The 23,718-nt window shown below is 36.0% G+C and overlaps 1 protein-coding gene across 11 annotated transcripts in view; it reads left to right on the top strand.

Moving 5' to 3' along the window:
* The window catches only part of ABI2 (abl interactor 2), a 120,437-nt gene that overhangs the window by 75,150 nt on the left and 21,569 nt on the right, over positions 1 to 23,718 (top strand). For 3 of the 11 annotated variants that reach the window (XM_029934022.1, XM_029934020.1, XM_029934023.1), the window contains 5 exons: positions 1,839 to 2,015; positions 9,624 to 9,721; positions 13,130 to 13,276; positions 14,021 to 14,145; positions 21,620 to 21,778. In XM_029934022.1, coding sequence (XP_029789882.1) covers positions 1,839 to 2,015; positions 9,624 to 9,721; positions 13,130 to 13,276; positions 14,021 to 14,145; positions 21,620 to 21,778 — 706 coding nt within the window. Of the gene's footprint in view, positions 1 to 1,838; positions 2,016 to 3,468; positions 3,487 to 9,623; positions 9,722 to 13,129; positions 13,277 to 14,020; positions 14,146 to 15,432; positions 15,613 to 21,619; positions 21,779 to 23,718 lie in introns of all 11 variants that reach the window. The other 8 variants (XM_029934012.1, XM_029934015.1, XM_029934017.1 and 5 more) reach the window with 6 other exon arrangements.

Raw genomic sequence — 23,718 nt, 5'->3', positions numbered from 1 at the left:
GACGTTTTCAGTGTTTTTTAAAAAAGCCTCAATTCTGGGTTGCCTCAGTCGGTTAAGCATCCAACTTCGACTCAGGTCATGATCTCACTGTCTGTGGGTTTAAGCCCCACATCAGGCTCTTTGCTGACAGCTCAGGGCCTGGAGCCTGCTTCAGATTCTGAGTCTTTCTCTCTCTCTCTGCCCTTTCCCTGCTTGTGCTCTCTCTCAAAAATAAATAAACATTAAAAAAAATTTTTTTAAAGTCTTTTGGTTGAAATAGGACGTTTTGAATTTGTTTCAGGTTTCCTTCACACCTTAGGTAGTTTAAAAGGATAATCAGCTTTCAGATTTCATAAAGTGATATTTGACACTGTCATGATGGTTATCTTTTCATTTCTATAGTATTACATGGTTCTATTTTTATTTTGTTTTGTTTTATTTTATTTGTAAAGTTTATTTATTTTGAGAGAGAAACAGTGAGAGTGGGTGAGGGGCAGAGAGAAAGGGAGAAAGAATCCCAAGCAGGCTCTGCACTGACAGCACAGACTCTTGATTTCCACTCAGGTCATGAATGTGGTGTACAGGTTTGAGCCTTGCATCAGGCTCTGTGCTGGGAGTGTGGAGTCTGGTTGGGATTCTCTTTCCCTCCTTCTCTGCTTCTCTCCAGCTTTCTCTCTCTGAAGATAAATAAATAAATTTGAAAACATTTTTAAAAATAATTACTTTTCACATCCCACTAAATTATAGCCTGCTGTTCGACAATGCTGTTTAATAATATTAATTAAATTATTAAAAATTAAACATAGTATTAACTGTGTGCAGAAATTCATGCTCCATTAGCAAATAGAAGAATAAAAACACATTTCTCCTATGTGAACATTTAATAAATTGAATAGATTAATGAAGTATTTTATGAATATTGTGTCATGATAAAAACAAATTTTTTTGTCAAAAAATGATTAACATAGTTATATTTTAGGCCTCTTTTCTTAACATTTATTTATTTTTTGAGAGACAGAGGAGACAGAGCGTGAGTGGGGGAGGGGGCAGAGAGAGAAAGATGGAGTCACAGATTTTGAAGCAGACTTCAGAGAGCCTGACGGAGGGCTTGAATTCACAAACTGCAAGGTCATGACCCAAGCCAAAGTCAAATGTTCAACCGACTGTGCCACCCAGGTTCCCCTCCTTTTTTTTTTTTTTTTTTAAATAAAAAAGGCATTTAAATACCAATGGAAATTATACTAATAGGTTATTTTTAAAATGTTACCAACTTAACCATTGGGGATTTCTTGATCATTATGTTAGTATAAATACTAATGGGGTTTGGAAAAAAAATTAGCATGCTTTAACCCAAGGGTTTGCAAACTTTTTCTGTGAAGTTCCAGCTAATAAATCTTTTAGGCTTTGCAGGCCACATAGTCTTTGTTATAAGTATTCAACTCTGCCCTTGTAGTGTGAAAATATGTAAGCAAGTAGAATGGCTGCAGTCCAATAAAATTTTATGTATAGAAACTGAAATTTGAATTCTGTATAATTTTCACATGTCATGATACTAATTTTCTTTTGACTTTTTAAAACCATTAAAACATGTAAATACCACTTCTGCATTGTAAAACAAAACAAAACAAAAAAACTTCAGGTTTTAAAAAACTTAGTGGGCCAGATTTGGTCTGCCAGCCATGATTTGCCAGCCCTTGCTTTAGCCTAGAAATGGAGATTCCCAGTAGGTCCAAAAAGGAGAAAATTTAGCAATTAGGGTTATAAGCATATAAATAATGATGTTAAATCACAGAGCATTTATATTTTAACTCTTCTGGATATTAGAGCTATATACATTTTTGTGTTCTTATATTTTGCAGACCGTTGATATTCATAAAGAGAAAGTTGCGAGAAGAGAGATTGGTATTTTGACTACCAACAAAAACACTTCAAGGACACATAAGATTATTGCTCCAGCCAATCTTGAACGACCAGTCCGTTATATTAGAAAACCTATTGACTATACAATTCTAGATGATATTGGACATGGTGTAAAGGTAAGTATAATTTTTGTCAACCTTTTAAAATCAGTAGTCCATAATAAAACTAACTCTTTAGAAAATGAAGCTTTTATCTTTTCTTTTCTAGAGGCCCAAGTTTTGGCCCAGTTGTGGTTCTGAAGATTCCTTACTACTATAACTATTTTATCCTCCTTGCTTCTTCTTACTGCTATGTTTTCAAGTTTTAAATAGTCACCTTTAAATGAAATGCATTTACTTAAACAGTTATGATAATACCTCATGTAGATTGGGCAAATAAGCTTGGTATAATTTCTGTAATCTTTTAATGATATAATGTGACTGATTAAAAGATTACTTAGTGTATTATTAAAGTATTTACCTTACCTCAAGAATTTATCAGCAAACTTCTGGCATTAGTTTTCAGGAACATGTATAAACAAACATGTACTTTGGATTTTTCTAAAATAATCCTATCTTAACATTTTGGGTTAAAAAATAGGAAACCATTTGGATGTGAACAGTGTAGCTAAAAGTAATATGTGAATTAATATTTCCACTCATTTTGAGTATGTAGCCATTATGTATTTTGGCTATCTTTTAAAATGTATTAGAGTACCTGCTCTGTATGTAAAATACCATGATCAAAACTGAAGTGCATATAAATTTCTTTGAAATTGATATTTATACTTTAGAAACTATTTGGAGCGTCAGCTTAAGTATTAAGTTACCTAAAGTTTGCGTCTTAATCATTTGAAAGGCAATATCACATGTGACTTTGAATAAACATATACAAGTGAAACTGTATAGTGTATGCAGTTAATTTGTCTTTATATATAAGCAATTTAAATTAAAAAAATACATTACACTAGAATGGCTAGAAATCAGTTAAATCTAAATTTAGTGTAGTTCTAGGTAAAAGAAAACATACAGTATAATGTTTTTAGAATATTTTTCTTCCTCAGAATTTTGATATAAGCATTATTATCTGGAATTTGATATTGAATTTTATACTTAAAATTTTATAATTTTGAGATTTTTTTCAAGGCTAATAACTGCTCATAGAAAATTTTAGGGTACTGCCTAATCTACTTCCAAAAGGCACTTAGAAGAAAGCAATAATATTTGTGCTTGTTCATTTACATAATAAAAACATGATTCCTTCCCACTCCAATTCTTACTTAATTCAAGTAAAATGTTCTTTTGGGACTCTGGGACTTTTAGTGTTTATGCGTCACAAATTTGAAGAAATCTTAAATAATGTTTTTGAATAAAGCAATGTCATGTAATTTCATCAAAAAGCCTTCCTGTTCATGACACATTCTGCTTTGACCACTCTTTCTATGATCTACTGAAACATTATTTTTTAATGCTAAATGCTTAACTTGTTTTTTCTTTGTTTTTTTCCTTTCTCTTCACATCCTGAAGTTCCAACTAACCTTTCAATGCTTTTTTTCCTTACCTCTTTTATTTGCTCCATTTATGCATTAAGTGGTTGCTTAGATTTAAGGTAAGAGATTCCAGGGCTGGATTTCCATTCTTTGTTCTTATGTAGAATATTACATATGGGGAGTGAAGAGATACTTGGCACTTGGCCTTTTAAAATCAACAAATAATTCCTCTTTCTAATATTTAAAAATTTTTGTCATGCAACTTTGTGGTGTGTCTTCATGTTCTGTGAATTTTTTTTTGTTTTGTTCACCACCTTGTCCTGTGCACCTAGAACAGTGGCTGACACACACATTAGGTGCTTAGTAAATGTTTTTGAATAAATGCTCATTTTACAATGTTAATAATTTTTGTGAAAATAAAATGTAAGTTGCTCTATCATCAAATGTCATTATGGAGTAAAATTAGCTGGAATTTTGTAAATGTAGAATTTATGTTACGGATTGGAGGGCCAACTAATGTGCTTCATTTAACCCTCCCCCTGTGTAATAGCCTTTTTATTCTATAAATGGTGTGCTTTATTATACACCTTGTGGCCAGTATGCCATTATCTCTTGACTCTTAGTCAATGTAAAGTAAGTGAGAAGTGGAAAATATTCAGTGTTATGGGTTTTTTTTTAAGTTGCAGTATCATGTATTTTGCAAAAATCAAGATTAGTGTCTCTTTTTCAAATTGCTATATTAAGATATATATTTCAACATAAACTCATTTTAAGAGTTTTTCTTGCTGAATATAAATTATATCAAAACATCAAAAGTTCATGATAGTATTTAACAACAGGTTAAGAATTAGAGGAATAATTTGTTACGTATTTCAGTAACAGTTTAGGGTTTTTTTTTTTCTTTACAGTTTCAGTATTTTGGAAAATTAATGGTAAAAGACATTCAAGTATATTCAAGAAACCTTTTTTAAGTACAATGTTACTAAAATTATTTTCACCAAATTAAACATGCATTTCCTTTTTGTTCTTATTTTCTTAGCTGACCTTTGTAATTTCTTTTCAAATACATTTTCCTTCTAAAACCCTGTTATTTGCCATGTCTTAAGTATACAAAGTGATAACAAGAAGATAACTGAGATCTGAATCATTAGCCATGGCCACTGACATTTCAACAGATCCTGGTAGAGAGATGTGACTAGAGTTGAGGCACATGTATTCCTTGTGTTATTGAGTAGATGATTTTGGCTACAAGCCCTCAGTCTTGCTGAGTGAAGGCATCTGGGATTGTGAGATTACTTTTGCATAAAATGCAAAGAACTAGGTTCTTCTCCTATAAATACTGTATTCAGATTTTGGCTGTTGATGTTTTAAAGTGATTAAGGTGTCAATAAACTATTATAAAAATAAATAAAAATAAAGTGATTAAGGTGAACAGAAAGATTACCTGAAGGAAAAACACGGAAATGGACTAATTCTTTTCCTCCTAAGTATAGACCAGCTTGCTTAAGCTGCTGTGCCATGTTCATTTCCTCCAGATTCCTTCTTGACCTTCCTGGGTTCAGGATCTGTTCCTGGGAGAGCCAGGCCAGTGTGAGTGGGAAATGAGAGAAGCTCATAGAAAGCAAGGAACTATCACACTGGGAAAAGATTCCTTAACATCTTTGCTCTTTGTACCAAAAAGCTTCACTCTTTGAGTACTGTGGTTCTGTGTAGGTATTTCTGTTAATATCTGGGTGCAGTTCAGCGGGTAAGAAGAGTACCCTGTGTTCATCCTAGAAGCTAGAATGTGCCAACGTTCTGTCTTTTCTTTCTTCCTGTTCCTTTTTTTTTCTTAGCACATTGTTAATGACTTTCAATGAACCAAAACAAAGTATTCAGCATATAACAAATTATTTCTCATTTAATGCTGGTATAAAAAATAATTGGTTTTGAAAGGGTGATTAATGAAATGATATAATACATTAAGGTAGAAAATAGAATTAAAAAACGTTAAAGTTGGAAGGGACTGCAGATAATAAACCAGTTCAGTGGTTTTCCAGCTGAGCTTGGAGACCTGTGGGTTATATCAAAGTGCCCTAAAAGTCTGCTCACGTTTGTTGGTAGGATTATCTGCTACTTTGATTTCCTCAGCTCTTCATGAGTTGTCTTTGCTCTTGTTGCTGTCAGACTTTTGATGCCTTTCAGACAGTCTCTGAACAAAGATCACACTTTGGGATCAGATACATGGGATTTGACTCAGAAGACTCCTGCATACTAGAAGTTGAATTTTTAACACTTTATACAATATGTTCTGATGGTGGTTAATTTAGGTTATTGTTTTCTTTAGTTGAATGGAGAGAAGAAGTTGTAGAGTTTAATTCATAAGACCTTTGAAAACAATGTAGTGATAATTTTACAACAAAAGGCATAAAAAGCTGAATGGTGGAATGCCATATTGGAAGTGTTTAAACATGTACCTGGGGCCGTATAAAAGTGGAATTATATAGACATACTATACAATACTACTCCTCTTCTCTTTGTATATTTAAATCCTGCTTTAAAAAAAATTTTTTTAACTATTAGCAGTCTAGCTTAGATTATGCTCTGTGAACTTTTCTGGAGCTTTTCCTTTCCATATTGATACTTCTTTTTTTGGAGATTTCTGTATAATTTGTAGACATTCCTTTTTGTTTAAAACATAGGAGTCTTATTTATTCAAAAATATTATAAGTTCCTTAAAACAGAGAAATCATTTTATAGGCTTTTGTGTCCCATTCTGACTCCCTGCCATGTCTCCCTTAATTTTCATATTCCTTTACCTTTGTGCCTAGTAGTCTGGTAGGTGATAAGTGATTGATAAATGAAGAATATACCATGGGTATCATTTTAGAATGTGTCTGCTACTATTCTGCCACAGCAGGTCATCTGTCAATGGGAGATTTTTTCATAGCAGAAGTGTCCTTTGTGAACCAAGGATATTTGACCAGCCAGCTTTGTAAAAAATACTGAAGTTCACAGGGTCTGGAAAAGCACTGAGATTTGAATAAACATTGTATTATGATATATCAAGGTTCAAGGAGTTATTGAATGTGCCCAAACAAAAGCATAGAGCAGGAGAGGTAGGAGCACTGTAGAAAAAACAATTAGGGCCGTAAGAATCGGCTTGACGCATAGTGCTGATTGTAGAGACCGCCAAAGCCTGGGCAATAGGACCACTCTGAACACAAAAGAATTTTTCCACCTTCATTATTATATACGTTCCTTAGCCACAGGCCAGTGGCAAAGTATTTGAGCATCATCACTTAAATTAAATAATTTCTTCTGTTTTGAGGGTTTCTTTTTGGTGGGAAAAAAATAGGGGGATGTTACCTGCTGTTTCCTCCTTATACCTAATACCGGCTTTACTTAGCTCTCAATGATGACTTTCCCATTTATGGAATAAAAAAATGCCTACATAATTGAATGATTAAAAGCTTCATTCTGACTCCCAAGTAAAACTTTGAAGTATAATGAGCACATGCACTCATGATTCAAGACCATTAACTGCATGTTTATGAACCACATGATAGTTCTGCTTATGTTTACAATTTGTTTTAAAGTTTCGTGTGGAATTGCTGTTACAAAGTAAGTGTAGCTCTGCTTTGTTTTCTTCATCCTGAGTTTATTGTGTGTTCTCCTTCTTTCTCCCTCCTCCCTCCCTCCCCCATCCCTCTCCTTTTCCTTCTCTCTCTCTCTCTCTCCCACCCCCTCCCCTCTCTGAGGTCCTGACCTTCTCCACACACAAAATTTAGTCCTGTGCTTTGCTGCTTTGCTTGTGCGGAAGTGATGTCTCCCCCATAAATTTCCCTCAAAATAGTATTTCGAACCATGACTGGTATCCAGCAAAATTTTTAAGTCAGATTATTTTATATTTGAAATCTACTTTCTTTAATTTTAATACAGATCCTGCCTGTGATAAACAAGTTAAGTTTTATTTGGTAGTGATTCCTGTTCTTTTTTCTTCAAATTAAATGGCAGTATTTATACTCTGCATAGCATATTCATTGTTCTACTTACCCTTTTTCACAAAGGAAAACCACCTTGAAGAAATAGTGAAAAACTCAGCTTCCTATGAAGGTACAATATCAGTAAAGTATAAAATCACAGAATTTTTGGATATTCTGTAAGGGACTCTTTGGTTTCTTAAGTGATTTAAGTTACTTACCCAAACCCCGTTAACCAAGCAAATGCAATCATTTGATGATTCTGCAGGTCATAAAATGTATCAAGTTTTGTTTATGGAAATATTCACCAGATTTTAATAGACAGGTTGTTTATTTTATATATTTTTATAGATTAAAAGACTTCTAGAAGATACTGCAATTTAAATAAAAACGCTTTACATACCAAAACATTGAATCAAAGTTGGAAAGCTGTTTTCACGTATTTTAGCTATTCCATGTATAGAATAAAATTCTCTTTTACTTTTTCTATCCCTGCTCCTTTTCCTTCCTGTTTCTAGCAAATTGATGTAGTTTAGTGTTGGCTCACCTTCTCAGAACCTCATCACTTAAAGTAACTTTGGGTTTTATGTTTAAGGTTGAGCTTAAAGGACTTTGGTTATTACTATAAAAAATCTTCTGATGTCATAAATTAAGATTTACAGTTTGAAAGCTCCTGGTTATTTATCATATTACTCCTGAAAATTTCCCTAAATGTGGATTGATGCTTTAAAAATTTCTGGCATTTTCATTTTAAGATATTATTAGTATACCCTCTGCTTATTGATGAGGGGAGAACAAGGAGAAGTTAATCTTTATTCTTACTTGATATAACTGGTTTGTTTTGTATCTATTAAAAGTAACAACAAAAGGATTACAGATAAATGTTTCACTTGAAAAAATATTGACATCTCAAAGGTGTCATTTGCCATTAAAGATTGTTTTAACATCACACACAACTTGTTCACTGGGCTATTCATTTGAAGAGTTTGTTTCATAATATATTATTTCTTGCCTATTCAGATAACAAGTAGTATTTTAGGATTTTGAGAAATTTCAGTTAAGCCAGTTAATTTTGATAGCCTCAATACTCTGTATTTGATTATGACTTGTTTTCTTAAAATTTATATTTTGAAATTACAGTTATAAATGTATTCTGATTTCAGTGGTATAATGTCTTGCAGTTTCATTTTATAAATAAAATGGAAAACTCCAGACATAATCTTACTAGAAAAGTTAAGATCTTTTTTTGAAGTGTTTGGTAATCCACAATACCAGGGACTTAAAATAGGGTCAGGTATGAACCTATATGTTGAACATTTTTACTCTAACCCATTGATAATCTCAGACAATTTGAGATTGCATTTGAACTCTATTTGTGAATGACTTCTCTTATCCCTTCAAGATATCCAGATTTCTAGGGCTTTCTAATGCTGATGTACTTCTTTGGTGGCATCATTTGTTCTCAGATTATGCTGCTCTCCTCCTCTTGCATTTTCAGTTAGAGACAGAATAGTGAGGAGTGATGGCCCAGTTCTGATTTAGGACTATATTACACCTTTCCCATAATCTTTATTTTGGGCCTGAATGAATCTAACTCCCAGTGGAACTAGGACATTACCATTGGTCCCTCTATTCCTCATAAGTGAGGGGGATACATCAGCCCTAACTTTCTAGTTCAGATGTTTAGGAACATGACTTAACTTCTGACAGTTTTCAGGTAGGTGATTCCTTCATAAGAGAGCATTAAAGAAATCTGAAGTGTAAGGCTGATCCACTATTTTTAAAACTGTGAACTTTTCAGTATATCCTAGAATTTGACTTTGTATTCTCTGGTTAGAATGGATCAAAACGATAGTGCATATTTTATTTGGAGACATGTATTTTTATGATACACTTGCTATCTAAAAAACAAGGACTTGTGTAAAGGCATTATTGTTTTCAATTGAGTTTTTCTTTATTAAAACTAAATTTCTTATAGTCATCCTATTTTATTTAAATTAAATATAGTATCAAATAGTCTAACCAGTGATCTGTTGGTGTGATGGCCTAACGGCAAATACAGTCTTTGCATACAAGTTTACAATCATTTGAAAATCTCATGTTAGGAAGAGTCCTTTGAGTACAACTGTAGAATAATAGTAGAGTAGAAATTGCATATGAAATGCATGGCCTCTAATTTTTTTTTTCCTATTTAAACCTTCCCCTCCTTTGTTAAATAGCATAACATTATTTCCCAAAAGTGACATTTTGTTTCACTGTGTATGAGTTGGTTTTTTTCCTCCACATTTTTTTAGGTGAGTACCCAGAATATGAAGATGGGCGGGCTGCCGCGTACGACACCTCCAACTCAGAAACCCCCCAGTCCCCCTATGTCAGGGAAGGGGACACTTGGGTAAGTATGTAATAATTGAAAACCATTTCATGTAGTGTTGTTGAAAACTAAACACTACATAAATTTAATGTTTAATATTTGAAACAACATTTTCATCCCAAGATTATCTTTTGTGTGTGTAACTTTCCTTTTTTCTGGGAAGCATCATTATAACTTTAAAAAGATTTTGTTTAAAAGTTATTTTTCTAATGAATTTTAAATTTGAGGTAAAGTTCTAGCCCAAGTTCATGGTTTATTATAAATTGTACTCTAATTTCAGAAATGTTTTAGAGTATTCTGTGTTATTTAGACGATTCTTCTGAAGAACACTGTGTAGATTACAAAATTCTGTATATCTTGTGTGGTTATGAGAATAATATGAGAATATTGAGCTTTAATTCTGTCTCACAGAAGGGAGCTCTGGATTTGACTTTTGGCAGAAATATCCAGTTAATGTAAAAGCTTAACATTTTTCTCCTATAGCATCATAATATAAACATTTGGTTTATCATGGAGATTTGTGATCAGGTGGACATAATATCCCGGAAGCCAGATGACTAGAATTGTGGTCCAGTTGTGCTCCTGCTCTGTGGTCTTGCATAGTCAGCCTCTTAGCAATTCAGTTTTTTCATCTGTAAAAGGGGGTAATATTTGTACTTTATCAACTTTTCAGAGTCATTGTACCACAAATTGGATTTCTTAAAAAATGTGTAAGAGAAAGACAAAATGCTTTGACACCCATTGGCTTTATGATACATGCTTAAAAATTTTTAAATTGACAATCTTGTTTCTGGCCCCCTCACCAAAAAAAAAAGGGGGGGGGAGAAAATGACAAAAACCTAATTAGGACAGGACAAGGTGAATTAGAATGTAAAAGAGGAGAATGTTGGAAGAGGAATTATAGTTAGGACAATGGGAAATGAAAGGATAAAAATTAATTCCTGCCAGGAACAGGATGATTTTATTTGGAGCCAGCAAAACAAATTCTGCTTAGATTAGAGAGGAAAGCATCTAGTAGATCAAATAAGGTTTAAACTTCAGTGTAGTATATTGATGACATGGTATGCTGTAATTGTGCTGATGTAAGATTAGAGAGATCAAGAGGAAGTATTTGTTTTCCTGTGGAATGTCTGTGTTTCTATTATATGTAGTACCTAACAGATTTTGTTAGGTTTTAAGTCAAGATTGTTAGCAAGGTAACCCACTGTACTCTTAGTAAAACAAAACTTTCTGTTGCTTTCAAATTTTGAAGATTTATTCATACACCAGAATTTGTTTCCCTTGTGTATTAGCAAGGGTTCTGCAGGATCACTGGAGACCAGATTGCTAAGCACCACAAACCAGTTGATATTCATAGTGTGCCGTTTTTGCATAGTCTTTGCCTACCTATCATATTTTGTTCCTTTGCCCCTTATTTTTTACTTTTTATCATTGCCTTCACTGTATTCTCAGTCAGCAAGGGTTTTTTCTTGCATGAAACAGAACATTTTTATTGTCTGGAAATCAGATGTTTGGAAATGAATCAGTATCCTATCTTATTTTTTTTTTATTTACATTATAGTTTCAGAGATGCCTAAGCTTTTTAGTATATTTTTTAATTTCAGAGAGAGAGAGAGAGAGAGAGAGAGAGAGAGAGAAAATGGGGGGGGGGGGGGGGGGAGAGAGAGGGGGATCATCTTAAGCAGGCTTCGCGCTCAGCACAGAGCCCGACTCAGGGCTCAATCCCACAACCCTAAGATCATGACCTGGACCAAAATCAAGGGTCCAGCGCTCAAGTGACTGAGCTACCCAGACGCCCCTAAACTTTTTAGTATTTTATTTATTGTTTTAAAATGTTGTTTATTTTTGAGAGAGAGAAAGAATGGGGGCAGGACAGAAAGAGAAAGAATTCAGAGCAGGCTCTGAGCTATCAGTGCAGAGCATGATGTGAGGCTCGAACTCATGAACCATGAGATCATGACCTGAGCAGAAGTCCGACGCTTAACCTACTGAGCCACACACAGGCACCCCATGTTTTAGTATTTTAAATCCAAGTTCCTGATGCTCCTTTTTCTTCCTGGGACCCACTATGTCATCTAGTGCCCTTTACCTATTTTTAATTTTTTTTTTTGAGAGAGAGAGAGCAAGTGGGGGAGGGGGCAGAGGGAGAAAGAGAGAGAGACAGATAGAGAGAGAATCTCCAGCCTCCATACTCAGTGCAGTGCATGATGTGGGGCTCCATCCCACCATCTTGGGATCATAATCTAAGCTGAAATCAAGAGTCAGATGCTCAACCCATTGAGCCACCCAGGTGCTACTACTTATTTTTAGTAATTAACGTACATATGTATTTATGCAAGATTTTGAAGATAGTAGAGTGGACAGGGTCAGTACAAAGTGATCTCATTGAAAATCTATCTGGGCTATTGAGTAGTCCAGGAAAACTGTCTTTAAAGGAAATTTGGGGCTCTGGGGGGGAGTGAATTATTGAGAAATTTGTAAGAAACCTTTTTAATTTTCACATCTTGAGATCCCAATTTTTATTCTTTTAGAAACCAGAATTGTTATCTATAGAATATCACTTTCATGTCAGTTGAATATTTGTCATTGTCATAAAGAATTTAGAAACTTAGAGATGAAAATTAATAATCATTAATGTGCCATTGTGCATCCTTTTCCTATCACGTTTCCTTTGTTTTGTCATTCTCTTCCTTTTAAGGGAGATTTTGAGAAGGAAATATATTAATAAAATCCAGTCTTTTTTGTACATTATGGTTTAAAACAAAATAAGTAGAAAGACTTAGGTGGTCTTTTTTTTTTCTCTCTCCCTTTTAAATGTTGAACACCGAGGTGGGTAAGAGGTAAAAGAGATCAAGGTAAATGTTGAGTGAGGGAAGAAAGGAAGGAGAAGAGATTAACTCGTGTCTTTCTGTGTATGGATATAGTGCAATTTCTATGTGTTACTCTATAGAAAGAGAAGTGACTTGTTAGAGTTGCTATTGATCATCACTGTGGGGGTTGTGGAGCCAAATTCTAGATTTATTTATCCTGTCTTTGGTTAGGGAGAGAGGGGTGAGGAAGATAATTAGTGCATTCATGCAGTACAGTTGGGAAATTTTGGCATAGTACTAAAATAATTCAAACTCATTAAAAAAAAATGTCTGGGAAGCACTGGCTTACTCTGTGGGAGAATCTTTGTGCTCTCTGAGAATGAATGAACAAAATTGCATTAGTACAGAGAAATGAGGTTGGAGACTAAATTAACAGCAATACTCATTGAAACCCTAATGGCAAAGAAATGATACCTCAGGAAAGACTGAAATTGGTAGCTGGGTTATGTTAAAACATTTTCCTCTCTGGATACAAATTGTATTTCACTACTGGCAACTCTTTGAATTTATTGTGCCGAAACTTGCTAATCACACAATACATACGCTCTTCTTTTTGTAGGCGGCACTCCCCCTATCGCACACTGGAGCCAGTGCGTCCTCCAGTGGTACCAAATGATTACGTACCTAGCCCAACCCGTAATATGGCTCCCTCGCAGCAGAGCCCTGTGAGGACAGCTTCTGTGAATCAAAGAAATCGAACTTACAGGTATTTTCTCTACCTCAGTGCAAACTGTGATGGTCATAGTACCATTATTTGTTCAGATTACTTCAGTTAAATCTTTCTCATTTTCCAAGCACTAAGTTCTTTTCCTCACCCTACTCCCCCAAACCTCATCTGCTTCCACCTCTCTCTTCTCATATTCTTTGAGGTCAGGAAGTTGAAAAAACAAAAAACAGACATCTTAAAATACTGACTTCTCTACAAAATTAATAGTTACAGTTGACCTGGAAAAGGTTCTGGACCAGACATCCGAAAAAAAGTTACGCATCAGATGTGGGAAATTGCAAGTTATTTTTTGGTGCAACTTTACAGATGAAAAACCAAATACAATAAAACATTAATATTGGATGGTATATCAGGATATCATTACAAATGAAATTAATTTTTAATTATTAATCAAATAACCTGTTTAGGGAAGCTTCTTATTATAAAACAAGTTTCTTCAGACAATAACGGAAAGTAATAGTATTTTTATTTGTTGAGCCCTATCGCCACTTATATTTGTGCAGAATTGTTCCTTTCTCAATTTCTTGAATAGATGTTTATTAAAAAGTGGTCAAAGCAAGTTTCTTGAACTTAGATTTTTCCTGTTTTATTAAGAAATTAATACTTGAAGTGGAGGCCTTTTGAATTATCTTTAGCTACGTTCATTTTAGAAAGTTCTGGGAAATGCTGGCAGTATCTTCCTATATATAAACACTCATGCTTTGGCGGCTCTTACTTCTTCAGCAGCAGCGGGAGTAGCGGAGGGAGCCACCCGAGTAGCCGGAGCAGCAGCCGGGAGAACAGTGGCAGTGGGAGCGTGGGGGTGCCCATCGCCGTCCCGACCCCCTCTCCTCCCAGTGTCTTTCCAGGTAGGACACAAATGGTGCCTCATCCTTACTTGTCTTTCTTCAACCTGAATTCAATGTATGATTTAAGTACAGTGGGCTTTCTTCATAATCAGGATTTTGTTTTCTTTAGCACTCCAGAAATACTGGGAAATCATTATGCATTTTTTTAATGTTTGTTTATTTTGAGGGAGAGAAAGGGTGTGTGCATGTGCACATGCAAGCAGGGAAGAGGTAGAGAGAGATAGGGGGGGGGGAGAGAGAGAGAGAGAGAGAGAGAGAGAGAGAGAGAGGGAGGGAGGGGGGGGGAGGGAGAGGGAGAGGGAGGGAGAGAGAGTCAGTCCCAAGCAGGCTCTGTGCTCAGTGCAGATCCCACGTGAAATCAAGACCTGAACTGAAATCAAGAGTTGGACGTTTAATTGACTGAGCCACCCACTTGCCCCTATGCTTTTGTATTTTTAACCAAGTGATTTCTGAGTTTATGTTCACATACTTCTCTGTTATTTGGCTTTATGTCTTTGGTGCTGTGGCTCAGTTGGTGCTTTGAGGTCTCAGGTACCACCTGAGTATGAGTTCTATTCCAGCCAGTGGTATGACATTGCATACCTTTGGACACAGTGGGTACTTAGTGTGAGAATCACACTCAGTGACAGATTTAGAAGTAGTTTTGGCGGTTAAATTTAGTGGACTTTTGGAACTTAATACTGTCTGAAATGCTACTTTTTTTTTCTGAAACAGAAAAATAAGCTTGTTTAATGTGAAGACACCAAAGTTAAACTTTATTTTAAAAGTATGACACAGAAGACAGACTTAGAATATTGTCTATTTAATTTGCTTCTCATAATAACAAATAGATAATACCTTTTTAGAAATCATGAAAAAGATTTGTGTTTCCTAAATTCTTTTTTACTGAATAAGGTATGTATATCAGGAATATATGTTTATTTTCTGATTTGTGTAATTCAAAATGGAATACTATTTTCTAGTGTATTATGTTTATTTGTGTGCTATTTACAAAATATTATGCTAAAAATTATAATATAAAGGGAGCACTTTTCTTCCAGAGTAATGGCTTTCAGGTAAAATGGAATGCTTATTCCTAATGAATTAAAAAATCTTTACATTACCCTGAGCAGTTTGAATTATTTCCTAATAGCCCTTTAGTATAAGCTTCATTTATTTTTAACACCTCATGTATTCTTGGGGTAGTGTTAGCACTGACTACCTAACATTAGGTTCTCTAGTACCTTTTCTAAACCTGCCTGATGGTCTGCCTCATTAATGCTGCCTCTTCCTCCTCTTTCCCCTCAGCCCCTGCTGGCTCTGCTGGTACTCCTCCCCTTCCTGCTACTTCCGCATCTGCCCCTGCCCCTCTTGTTCCTGCCCCTGTCCCTCCCTCCACTGCCCCAGACGCTGCTGGGGGTGCCCAGACCCTTGCTGATGGCTTCACTTCTCCAACTCCCCCTGTTGTTTCTTCCACTCCCCCTACAGGTGAGTATGGCTTGTTCCTTGGCAGGCATATCCAGTCATCTGGCTCTTTTACCTGGAACGCTGGCTTTATGACTTTTATTTGTTTGTGCTGTGTGTGTGTGTGTATAAAATCTGAAGAATAATGGACTACTTAGAAAATGGCATTTGACCACAAGAGTAAAATTTCCTGAGGAAATCAGGGTAAAGTTCACATACATGTTTCCAGTAGAGTAACACAATTTTTTTTTGCTTGAATTTCACTTATTGAGATTTGTGAATTTAGTATGGAGTCATCTTCTGTACAGTTTTGAGAAGTTGTTATTAGAATTATTGGTACAGATTAAGTCTTTAACAAATAGAAATGTCTATGAAAATAATTCTAAGGTATATTTTATAGGTAGTATTTGATATAACACAGTGAATGTCTCTGTAAGTCTATTATAGTAGCACTAGAAACACATAGACTATGGACTGTTTAAGAATTTCAGGTTTACTTAAGTGTTACTTAAAGTTGGCTGGCGTTTTAGTGTTTTAAAACTGCAACCTAAAATCTGTTTTGGTGGGGAAGGGAAAAAAGTTCACTTGCTACAAAATATGTTTGCAAAGTGAATAGTGATGCTGGTCAGTAAATAAATTCTTTATTTTAAAAATGTATGTGTTTGGATATATATCACCCTACCTTGCTAAATACTTCATAGAATATATATATATATATATATATATATATACATATATATTTAGCTCTGCTGCTATAGCCAGATGTTTGTGTAAAGGGCACTTTTAGCTAAAATGGATCCTGGATGGTGTTTTATAGGATAGCTTCTTATAATAGCACTTTTTAAGAAAAGCTTTCCATAGTGTACAAATGTAAACATAGACTGTACTTTGATCTACACAACTCTGTTAGGCCAGACCATCTAGTTAAATCTAGAAATCTTACTTTACTCCAGCATCAGTGCAGTAAAAAACTACATCTTGAAGTTGGTTGTAGTCCCAGAAAGGACAAATCACTCCCACCTAGGAGTCAACATTTTAGCTATAAAATCATAATTTAATAGCAGGTACTGGTTCAGAGTCTGCACTGAATAAACATTTGTTGTATGGGTGAGTAATTACAGTTTTTCTTAACAAAAAGCAAGGAAAATGCCTTAATAACATTTTCTATCAGTATAATCTCTTTTATACAGTTTTTGAATCACCAAGTATTTTTTTCTTTTCTTCTATTATTAAGGTTATAATTTACAGAGAGTAAAATTCACCTTCTTTGGCATGTATTTCTGTGTCAGATGTACACAGTGATGTCACCACAATTTCGGTCAAGATGTAGTACTGTCAAGTACTGTCATCCTCGAATTTCCTCCATGCTCCCTTTGTGATCAGTCCTTCCCTTTTACTCCTAGCCCCTGGCAATCCTTCGATCTGTATTGTTTTGTTTTTTTCCTCTAAAGTTTTGACTTTGTTAGATTATCATGTAAATAGAAGTATATGATATGTAGCCTTCTGGCTTTTTGGCACCAGTGCATTTGAGACTTATCCATGTTGCTTCATGTTTCATTATTTTGTTTATGACTGAGTAGTATTCTATCCTTTGGAGGCACCATGATTTATCCCTTGGATTATTTCCATTTTGGGGTTATTATGAATAAAATTGCCTTATGCACACACACACACACACACACACACACAGACTTGCCGTGTGAGTGTCAGTTTTCAGTTCATTTGGGTAAACACCTAGGGAGTAGGAGTGCCAGGTTGTATGGTAAGTGAATGTTTAACTTTATGAGAAACTGTCAAATTGTTTTCCAAAGTGGCTAAACAATTTTATACCCCCACCAGCCAGCAGTGTGTGAGACTTCCAGTTGCTCTGCATATTTGGTAGCACTTGGTTTTGTCAGTTTGCTTTTTAAAAAGATTTTTTTAACATTTATTTATTTTTGAGACAGACAGAGACAGAGTGCGAGCAGGGAGGGGCAGAGAAAGAGGGAGACACAGAATCTGAAGCAGCCTCCAGGCTTTGAGCTGGCAGCACAGAGCCAGATGTGGGGCTCAAACCCATGAACCGTGAGACCATGACCTGAGCCGCAGTCAGATGCTTACCCAGTTGAGCCACCCAGGCACCACCCTCCTTTTGAAAACTATAGCCATTGTAATAGGTGTATAATAGTGTCTTGTGTGGTTTTGATTTGCATTTCCCTAATTACTACTGACGTAGATTCTCTTTTCATTTGCTTCTTTGCCATCTGTTTATCTTCTTTGATGAAATGTCTGTTCAAATGTTTCGCTCCCCTCACACCCCTTTTGAATGGGGTTGTTTTCTTATTGAATTCTTTCTTTCTTTCTTTTTTTAGTGTGCACGCAAGTGGGAGTGGGGCAGAGGGAAAGAGAATCTGAAGCAGGCTCCACACTCAGTGCAGAGCCCAGCACAGGGCTCAATCTCATGGTCCTGGGATCATGATTACAGCTAAAACTGAGTCAGATGCTCACCTGACTGAGCCACACAGGCACCCCTTGAATTCTTTTATTTCTGAATACATGTCCTTTAGCAGTTATATGATTTGGAAATATGTTCTTCCATTTATGACTTATTTTTATATTCTTGTAATGGTGTCTTTTAAAAGGAGAGTTCTTTATTTTGATTGAGTCTAGTTCATTGATTTTTTTCCTTCTATGAGTTGTGCTTTTTGGTGTCATACTTTCAAACTTGTTAGCTTATGCAAGTTCATTAAGATTTTTTTCTGTTTTCCCTAGAACTTTATAGTTTTAGGTTTTATAGTTAGGTCTGTAAAATTAAACTGTTTTGTTTGCTTTTTTTTTTTTACCCCCAAAGCAAAATAAATGCTTTATTAATGGTATCAGTAGAGTATCTTTAGTAGTGTTTTTGAAGTTTTGACAACTTATGTTACATTTTAGGCTGGATCTAATCTATAAAATTCAGTTATCAAAAGTTTTTAACTTGAAGATCTTAAGTTTGTATTAGCTTGTTACAGATTAATTACTAAAATGCCAGTATTTATGTCTGATGATTCAAATGACAAAATATATCTTTAAATAATTTATTAGTATGTATGCTTTCACATTTTTTATTGTGGTTACAGAGGCTTGACAGGAGATTCTGTTTAAAAAAGTATTTTTAATGTTTACTTATTTTTGAGAGAGGCAGAGTGTGAGCTGGGGGAGAGGGGCAGAGAGAGGGAGACACAGCATATGAAGCAGGCTCCAAGCTGCAGGCTGTCAGCTCAGAGTCCAGTGCGGGGCTTGAACTCATGAACTGTGAGATCATGACCTGAGCTGAAGTTGGAGGCTTAATCAACTGAGCCACCAGGTGCCCCCTGACAGTAGATTATGTTTAAGTTTGAATACTCCAGATTTTTATACAACATAATTGATTTTTAGGTTTTGATGCCTGTCGTATATAAAATTAAATGATATAGCAGATCTTGAGTACTTTTATAATATTCTTTATATGAGTCCATATGAATCCAAGTTTGATAAATTTTTGGAGTTCCTGAAGACTAGTTTTAGTCATGTAAACCCTTTTTACAATCATTGATAAGATGAAAAATTACCAGAAGTGTTTTTTTTCTCCTCTCCCGCTCTCTTCCTTCCTTCCTGCACTTTCTCCTCCTTTTTCCTTTTGTTGTTTTTTTCTTTAATTTTTTTCATGTTTTATTTATTTTTGAGAGAGAGACAGCATGGGCAGGGGAGGGTCTGAGAGAGAGGGAGACACAGAATCTGAGGACAGGCTCCAGGCTCTGAGCTAGCTGTCAGCACAGAGCCTGATGCTGGGCTCAAGCCCACAAACTGTGAGATCATAACCTGACCCAAACTCGGACAGGTAACCGACTGAGCCACCTATGTGCCTCATCCTTTTGTTTTTTTTTTTTAATTTGTTATTTTTGAGAGAGAGACAGAGAGCGTGAGCAGGGGAGGTGCAGAGAGAGGGGAGACACAGAATCTGAAGCAGGCTGCAGGCTCTGAGCTGTCAGCACGCGAATCACAGGATCATGACCTGAGCCAGAGTCAGACACTCAACCAACTGAGCCACCCAAGCGCCCCTTTCCTCTTTATCTCTCCTTTCCTTCCCCTTTCATCCCCTCTCACTTCTCCCTCCCCTTCTCTCTCCTCCTTATGTTTCCTCCCCCCTTTTCTTGTCTACTGGAGTGATCCCTCCTGGGTGTTCTAGTGCTTTGTCGGATCTGTCTGTAATAGTAGGCCTTCAGCTGAATGATGTTAAGTGGAAGTGGAGTCAAGATAAAATTTAGGAACTGGATTGCATTAGGAAATTGGGTAGATTAAGAAAGAATGTTAGCGGGGCGCCCGGGTGGCTCAGTCGGTTAAGCCTCCCACTTCGGCTCAGGTCAGATCTCAGGTCTGTGGGTTCGAGCCCCGTGTCAGGCTCTGTGCAGACAGCTACCTCAGAGCCTGGAGCTTGCTTCCGGTTCTGTGTCTCCTTCTCTCACCGCCCCTCCCCCTCTCATGCTCTGTCTCTCTATCAAAAATAAATAAAACAAAAAAAAAAAAGAAAGAATGTTAGCACTACCTGTTGAAGTATTCTAAGCACAGTTGAGTGAAATTGCTAATAAATATGTATAGGTTCAGAGATGGTATTACAAATAAGATACATATATATTTTTTTAGCCTTGAAAAACAAATTTCTATTTTGCCAGGGATGTACAAGGTCAAGTGGGTCTGCCAGAGACCCTATACTAGAACGCTGTGGACTGCTACGTTGGCCAGAATGAAGTCAAATGAAATAAGATATATTTTGATACACTTTTTGTATCTTAGCTTTATTTATCATTGTAAATAGCTTAAGCACTAATTAAAATTTTATTTATTTATTTGTTTGTTTATTTATAGGGAGGGGAAGAGAGGGAATCACATGCAGGCTTCTTGCTGTCAGCACAGAGCCCGACATGACACAGGCTCCATCTCACAAACTGTGAGAACATGACCTGAGCTGAAATCGAGTCAGACACTTATCCAACTGAGCCACCCCAGCACCCCAAGCTCTACTTTTAAGACAAAATAATCTAGCTTTGAAGATGGAGGGTTTCTTTAAAAAGCTTTTTAATGTTTGTTTATTTTTGAGAGAGAGAGAGCGCACGCACAAGTGGTAGAGGGTAGAGACAGAGAGAGAGACACACAGCATCTGAAACAGAGTCCACTCTCTGAGCTGTCATCACAGAGTTCCATGTGGGGAACCATGGAATGAATTGGGAAATGGTGAGATCAAGACTTGAGCCAATGATGCTTAACCAACTGAGTCACCCAGGTGCCCGATGGAGGGTTTTGACTGAATAAAGATGTATTTGATTTGGAATTATGTCACTTGACCTTTTGCTGAAATATTTTGTTTTCCAGTAAATGAACTGCTTTGCTACCTTAAATTTACTGCTATTATTATTATTATTTTGGATAAGACTGTGTATCAAACATTTTTCTTTTGTTTTTCCAAAGGTCATTCTTGTTTAGTTTTTAGTGGCCATTTTTGTGGCGTAGAAGAGGAAGTAAGCCACAAATTTTAATTGGCTAATGATTTTGAAACCCTGTCAAATTATTAGTGTAATAAAATTATAATGTTTTTAGTAATCTATTTAGACCATGGCTTTCCCAAACCTAGTTTCATTTACCTACTTTCTTGGTTTTGTACTTTTAAAAAAAAGTTTATTTAGTTTTTAGAGTGAGCACAAACTGAGGAGGGGCAGAGAGAGAGAACAGAATCTAAAGCAGGCTCCAGGCTCTGAGCTGTCAGTGCAGAGCCTGACGCAAGGCTTGAGCCCATGAAACGAGATCATGATCTGAGCCAAAGTTGGATGCCTTTAACCAACTGAGCCACCCAGGTGCCCCTTTTGCTTTGCACTCTGATATGGCAGCTGAGCAGCAATAGCTGTGGCCTTGTATGATGTTTGTCAGATAGCAGTTAAATTAGCTAAACATTGTTATTTTTAATCAGTATTAAGATTTAGAAAATAAAACAGTTTGAGATAATTTTCTGTTAATGGCAAATTGATGCTCCCTTTTCCAGGTCATCCTGTTCAGTTCTACAGCATGAATAGACCTGTCTCTCGCCACACTCCCCCAACAATAGGGGGCTCGCTGCCGTATAGACGCCCTCCTTCCATAACTTCACAAACCAGCCTTCAGAATCAGATGAATGGAGGACCTTTTTATAGCCAGAATCCAGGTTAGATTTTCTTTTGCATTCTATAGAACATATGTATTTAAAATTTCAATTACAGAGCGAAAAAAACCTTTAATTTACAAATGATTAGCCCATAATAGGTGTTTACTATTATTTGTTGAATGAATGGAAGAATGACTACAAAGTTACTAATACTGCATCATCCAGTTCTTTTTATTTTTTAAAGCAGTACATAATTTCCATATAAAATTATAGAACTTAGTTTTTCTGAGCAGAATCTTTTTTATTGTGTTGGTGATTATTTGCTTTTAAAAATAATATTGTGGTGAACAATATATCCTTGTGCTGTGAATACCAAATAATGAAAATTGAGTGTATATGAACTTATAAGTGTGTAAGTGAATGTGAGTGTATATGAGTTTGTAAGTGGCATAGTAAAGGCGGGATGATAGTTTTGAAGCTGTTTTGTGGCTAGGCAGTTGTACTGTCGTATTCACGTCTCATACCAAACCTATGACGTGGAAAGCTGGGACTTGGACAGATCGATCCAGATATTATAGTCCTCTTTCAGTTGCATCATGTACACAGGCAAAAATTAATCTGGCACATATTTAAAATCATATGCAATTATTATCTTTGCTTCTTCCCCAGAGAAGGTGAAAGCAAATATTAGACGCCATGGCTATTGTGGAGATGGTATATCAACTTATTGTGTTTTTCTGGATTTTTGCCAAGAGGGCAGTAAGTCTGTATATGATTACCTTTAATACTGTGGGACAGCCCATTACATTTTTGATAAGCCCATCAAACCAGTCAACCATGGCTACCTTTTGGTGAAACCTACTTCATCCCTGGGAGTCATGCAGAAGAAATTTGATCCTCTTTCTAGATAAATGCAGTGTATTTATGTATTTTTAATGTTTATTTATTTTTGAGAGAGACAGACAGAGACAGAGCATGAGCCAGGGACGGGTAGAGAGACACAGAGTGTGAAGTAGGCTACAGGGTCTTTGCTGTCAGCACAGAGCCTAATGTAGGGCTTGAACCCACGAAGCATGAGATCATGACCTGAGCTGAAGTCAGATGCTTAAATGACTGAGCCACCCAGGAGCCCCTAGACAAATGCGATTATATATATATATAATATTATTTGATTCCTCCAACCATGTGATTATTTTCATCTGTATTTTATAGGTGAAGAAACAGGCTGAGGTGATGTCAGGTTAGGATTTGAACTTAGGTCATCTGCCTCTGAGTTCCATGTTTTTTCCATCATACTATCCTACCTACCTTCAGATTTTTTTTTTTTTTGTAATAAATAAATGAGTACCTTAGATCTCTTTTATTTATTCTTAAAATTTTTTTTCTTAACATTTATTCATTTTTTGAGAGACAGAAGGAGCGGGGGAAGGACAGAGAGAATCCAAAGCAGGCTTCAGGCTCTGAGTTGTCAGTACAGAGCCCAACATGGGCTCGAACTCCCGAACCACGAGATCATGACCTGAACCGAAGTCAGATGGCCAAGCGACCAAGCTACCAAGGCCCTCCTCTACCTTCGGATTTAAAAAAATCTTTCTCTTACTCTCTTAGTCTCTTTTTGGGGAGGGGGTTTTTGGGGTGAGGAGGATACCCACATTGTGATATAAAAGTGCCTGTGAGAGCATGAAACCTCATCAGTTTTTATAGTTTTATCTTGGGAATAGTCCTCAGTAGCCACTGAATGCAGAATGAACCCCTTGTTCCTTTACTCAAATACCTTCACTTTTACAGATTAAATGTCATATTTACACTGTAGTGTGATTACCAACTGCCTGGGTTGAAATATACCTCTATTGCTGCCATCTTTGATTACACATAGTGATTTTTGCTGTGCCATTGTTTTTAACTCATTTTGAGCTTAATTTTGACAAATCTGCCTATTTTTTTCATGTTATGCTTTTAAATCATGTGTTCCAAATTTATTTTTGTACCTAAATTTTAAT

This window comes from Suricata suricatta, chromosome 3 (genome assembly GCF_006229205.1).
Source record: "Suricata suricatta isolate VVHF042 chromosome 3, meerkat_22Aug2017_6uvM2_HiC, whole genome shotgun sequence".
NCBI lineage: Eukaryota > Metazoa > Chordata > Mammalia > Carnivora > Herpestidae > Suricata > Suricata suricatta.
This window is presented reverse-complemented; position numbering and strand designations above follow the sequence as displayed.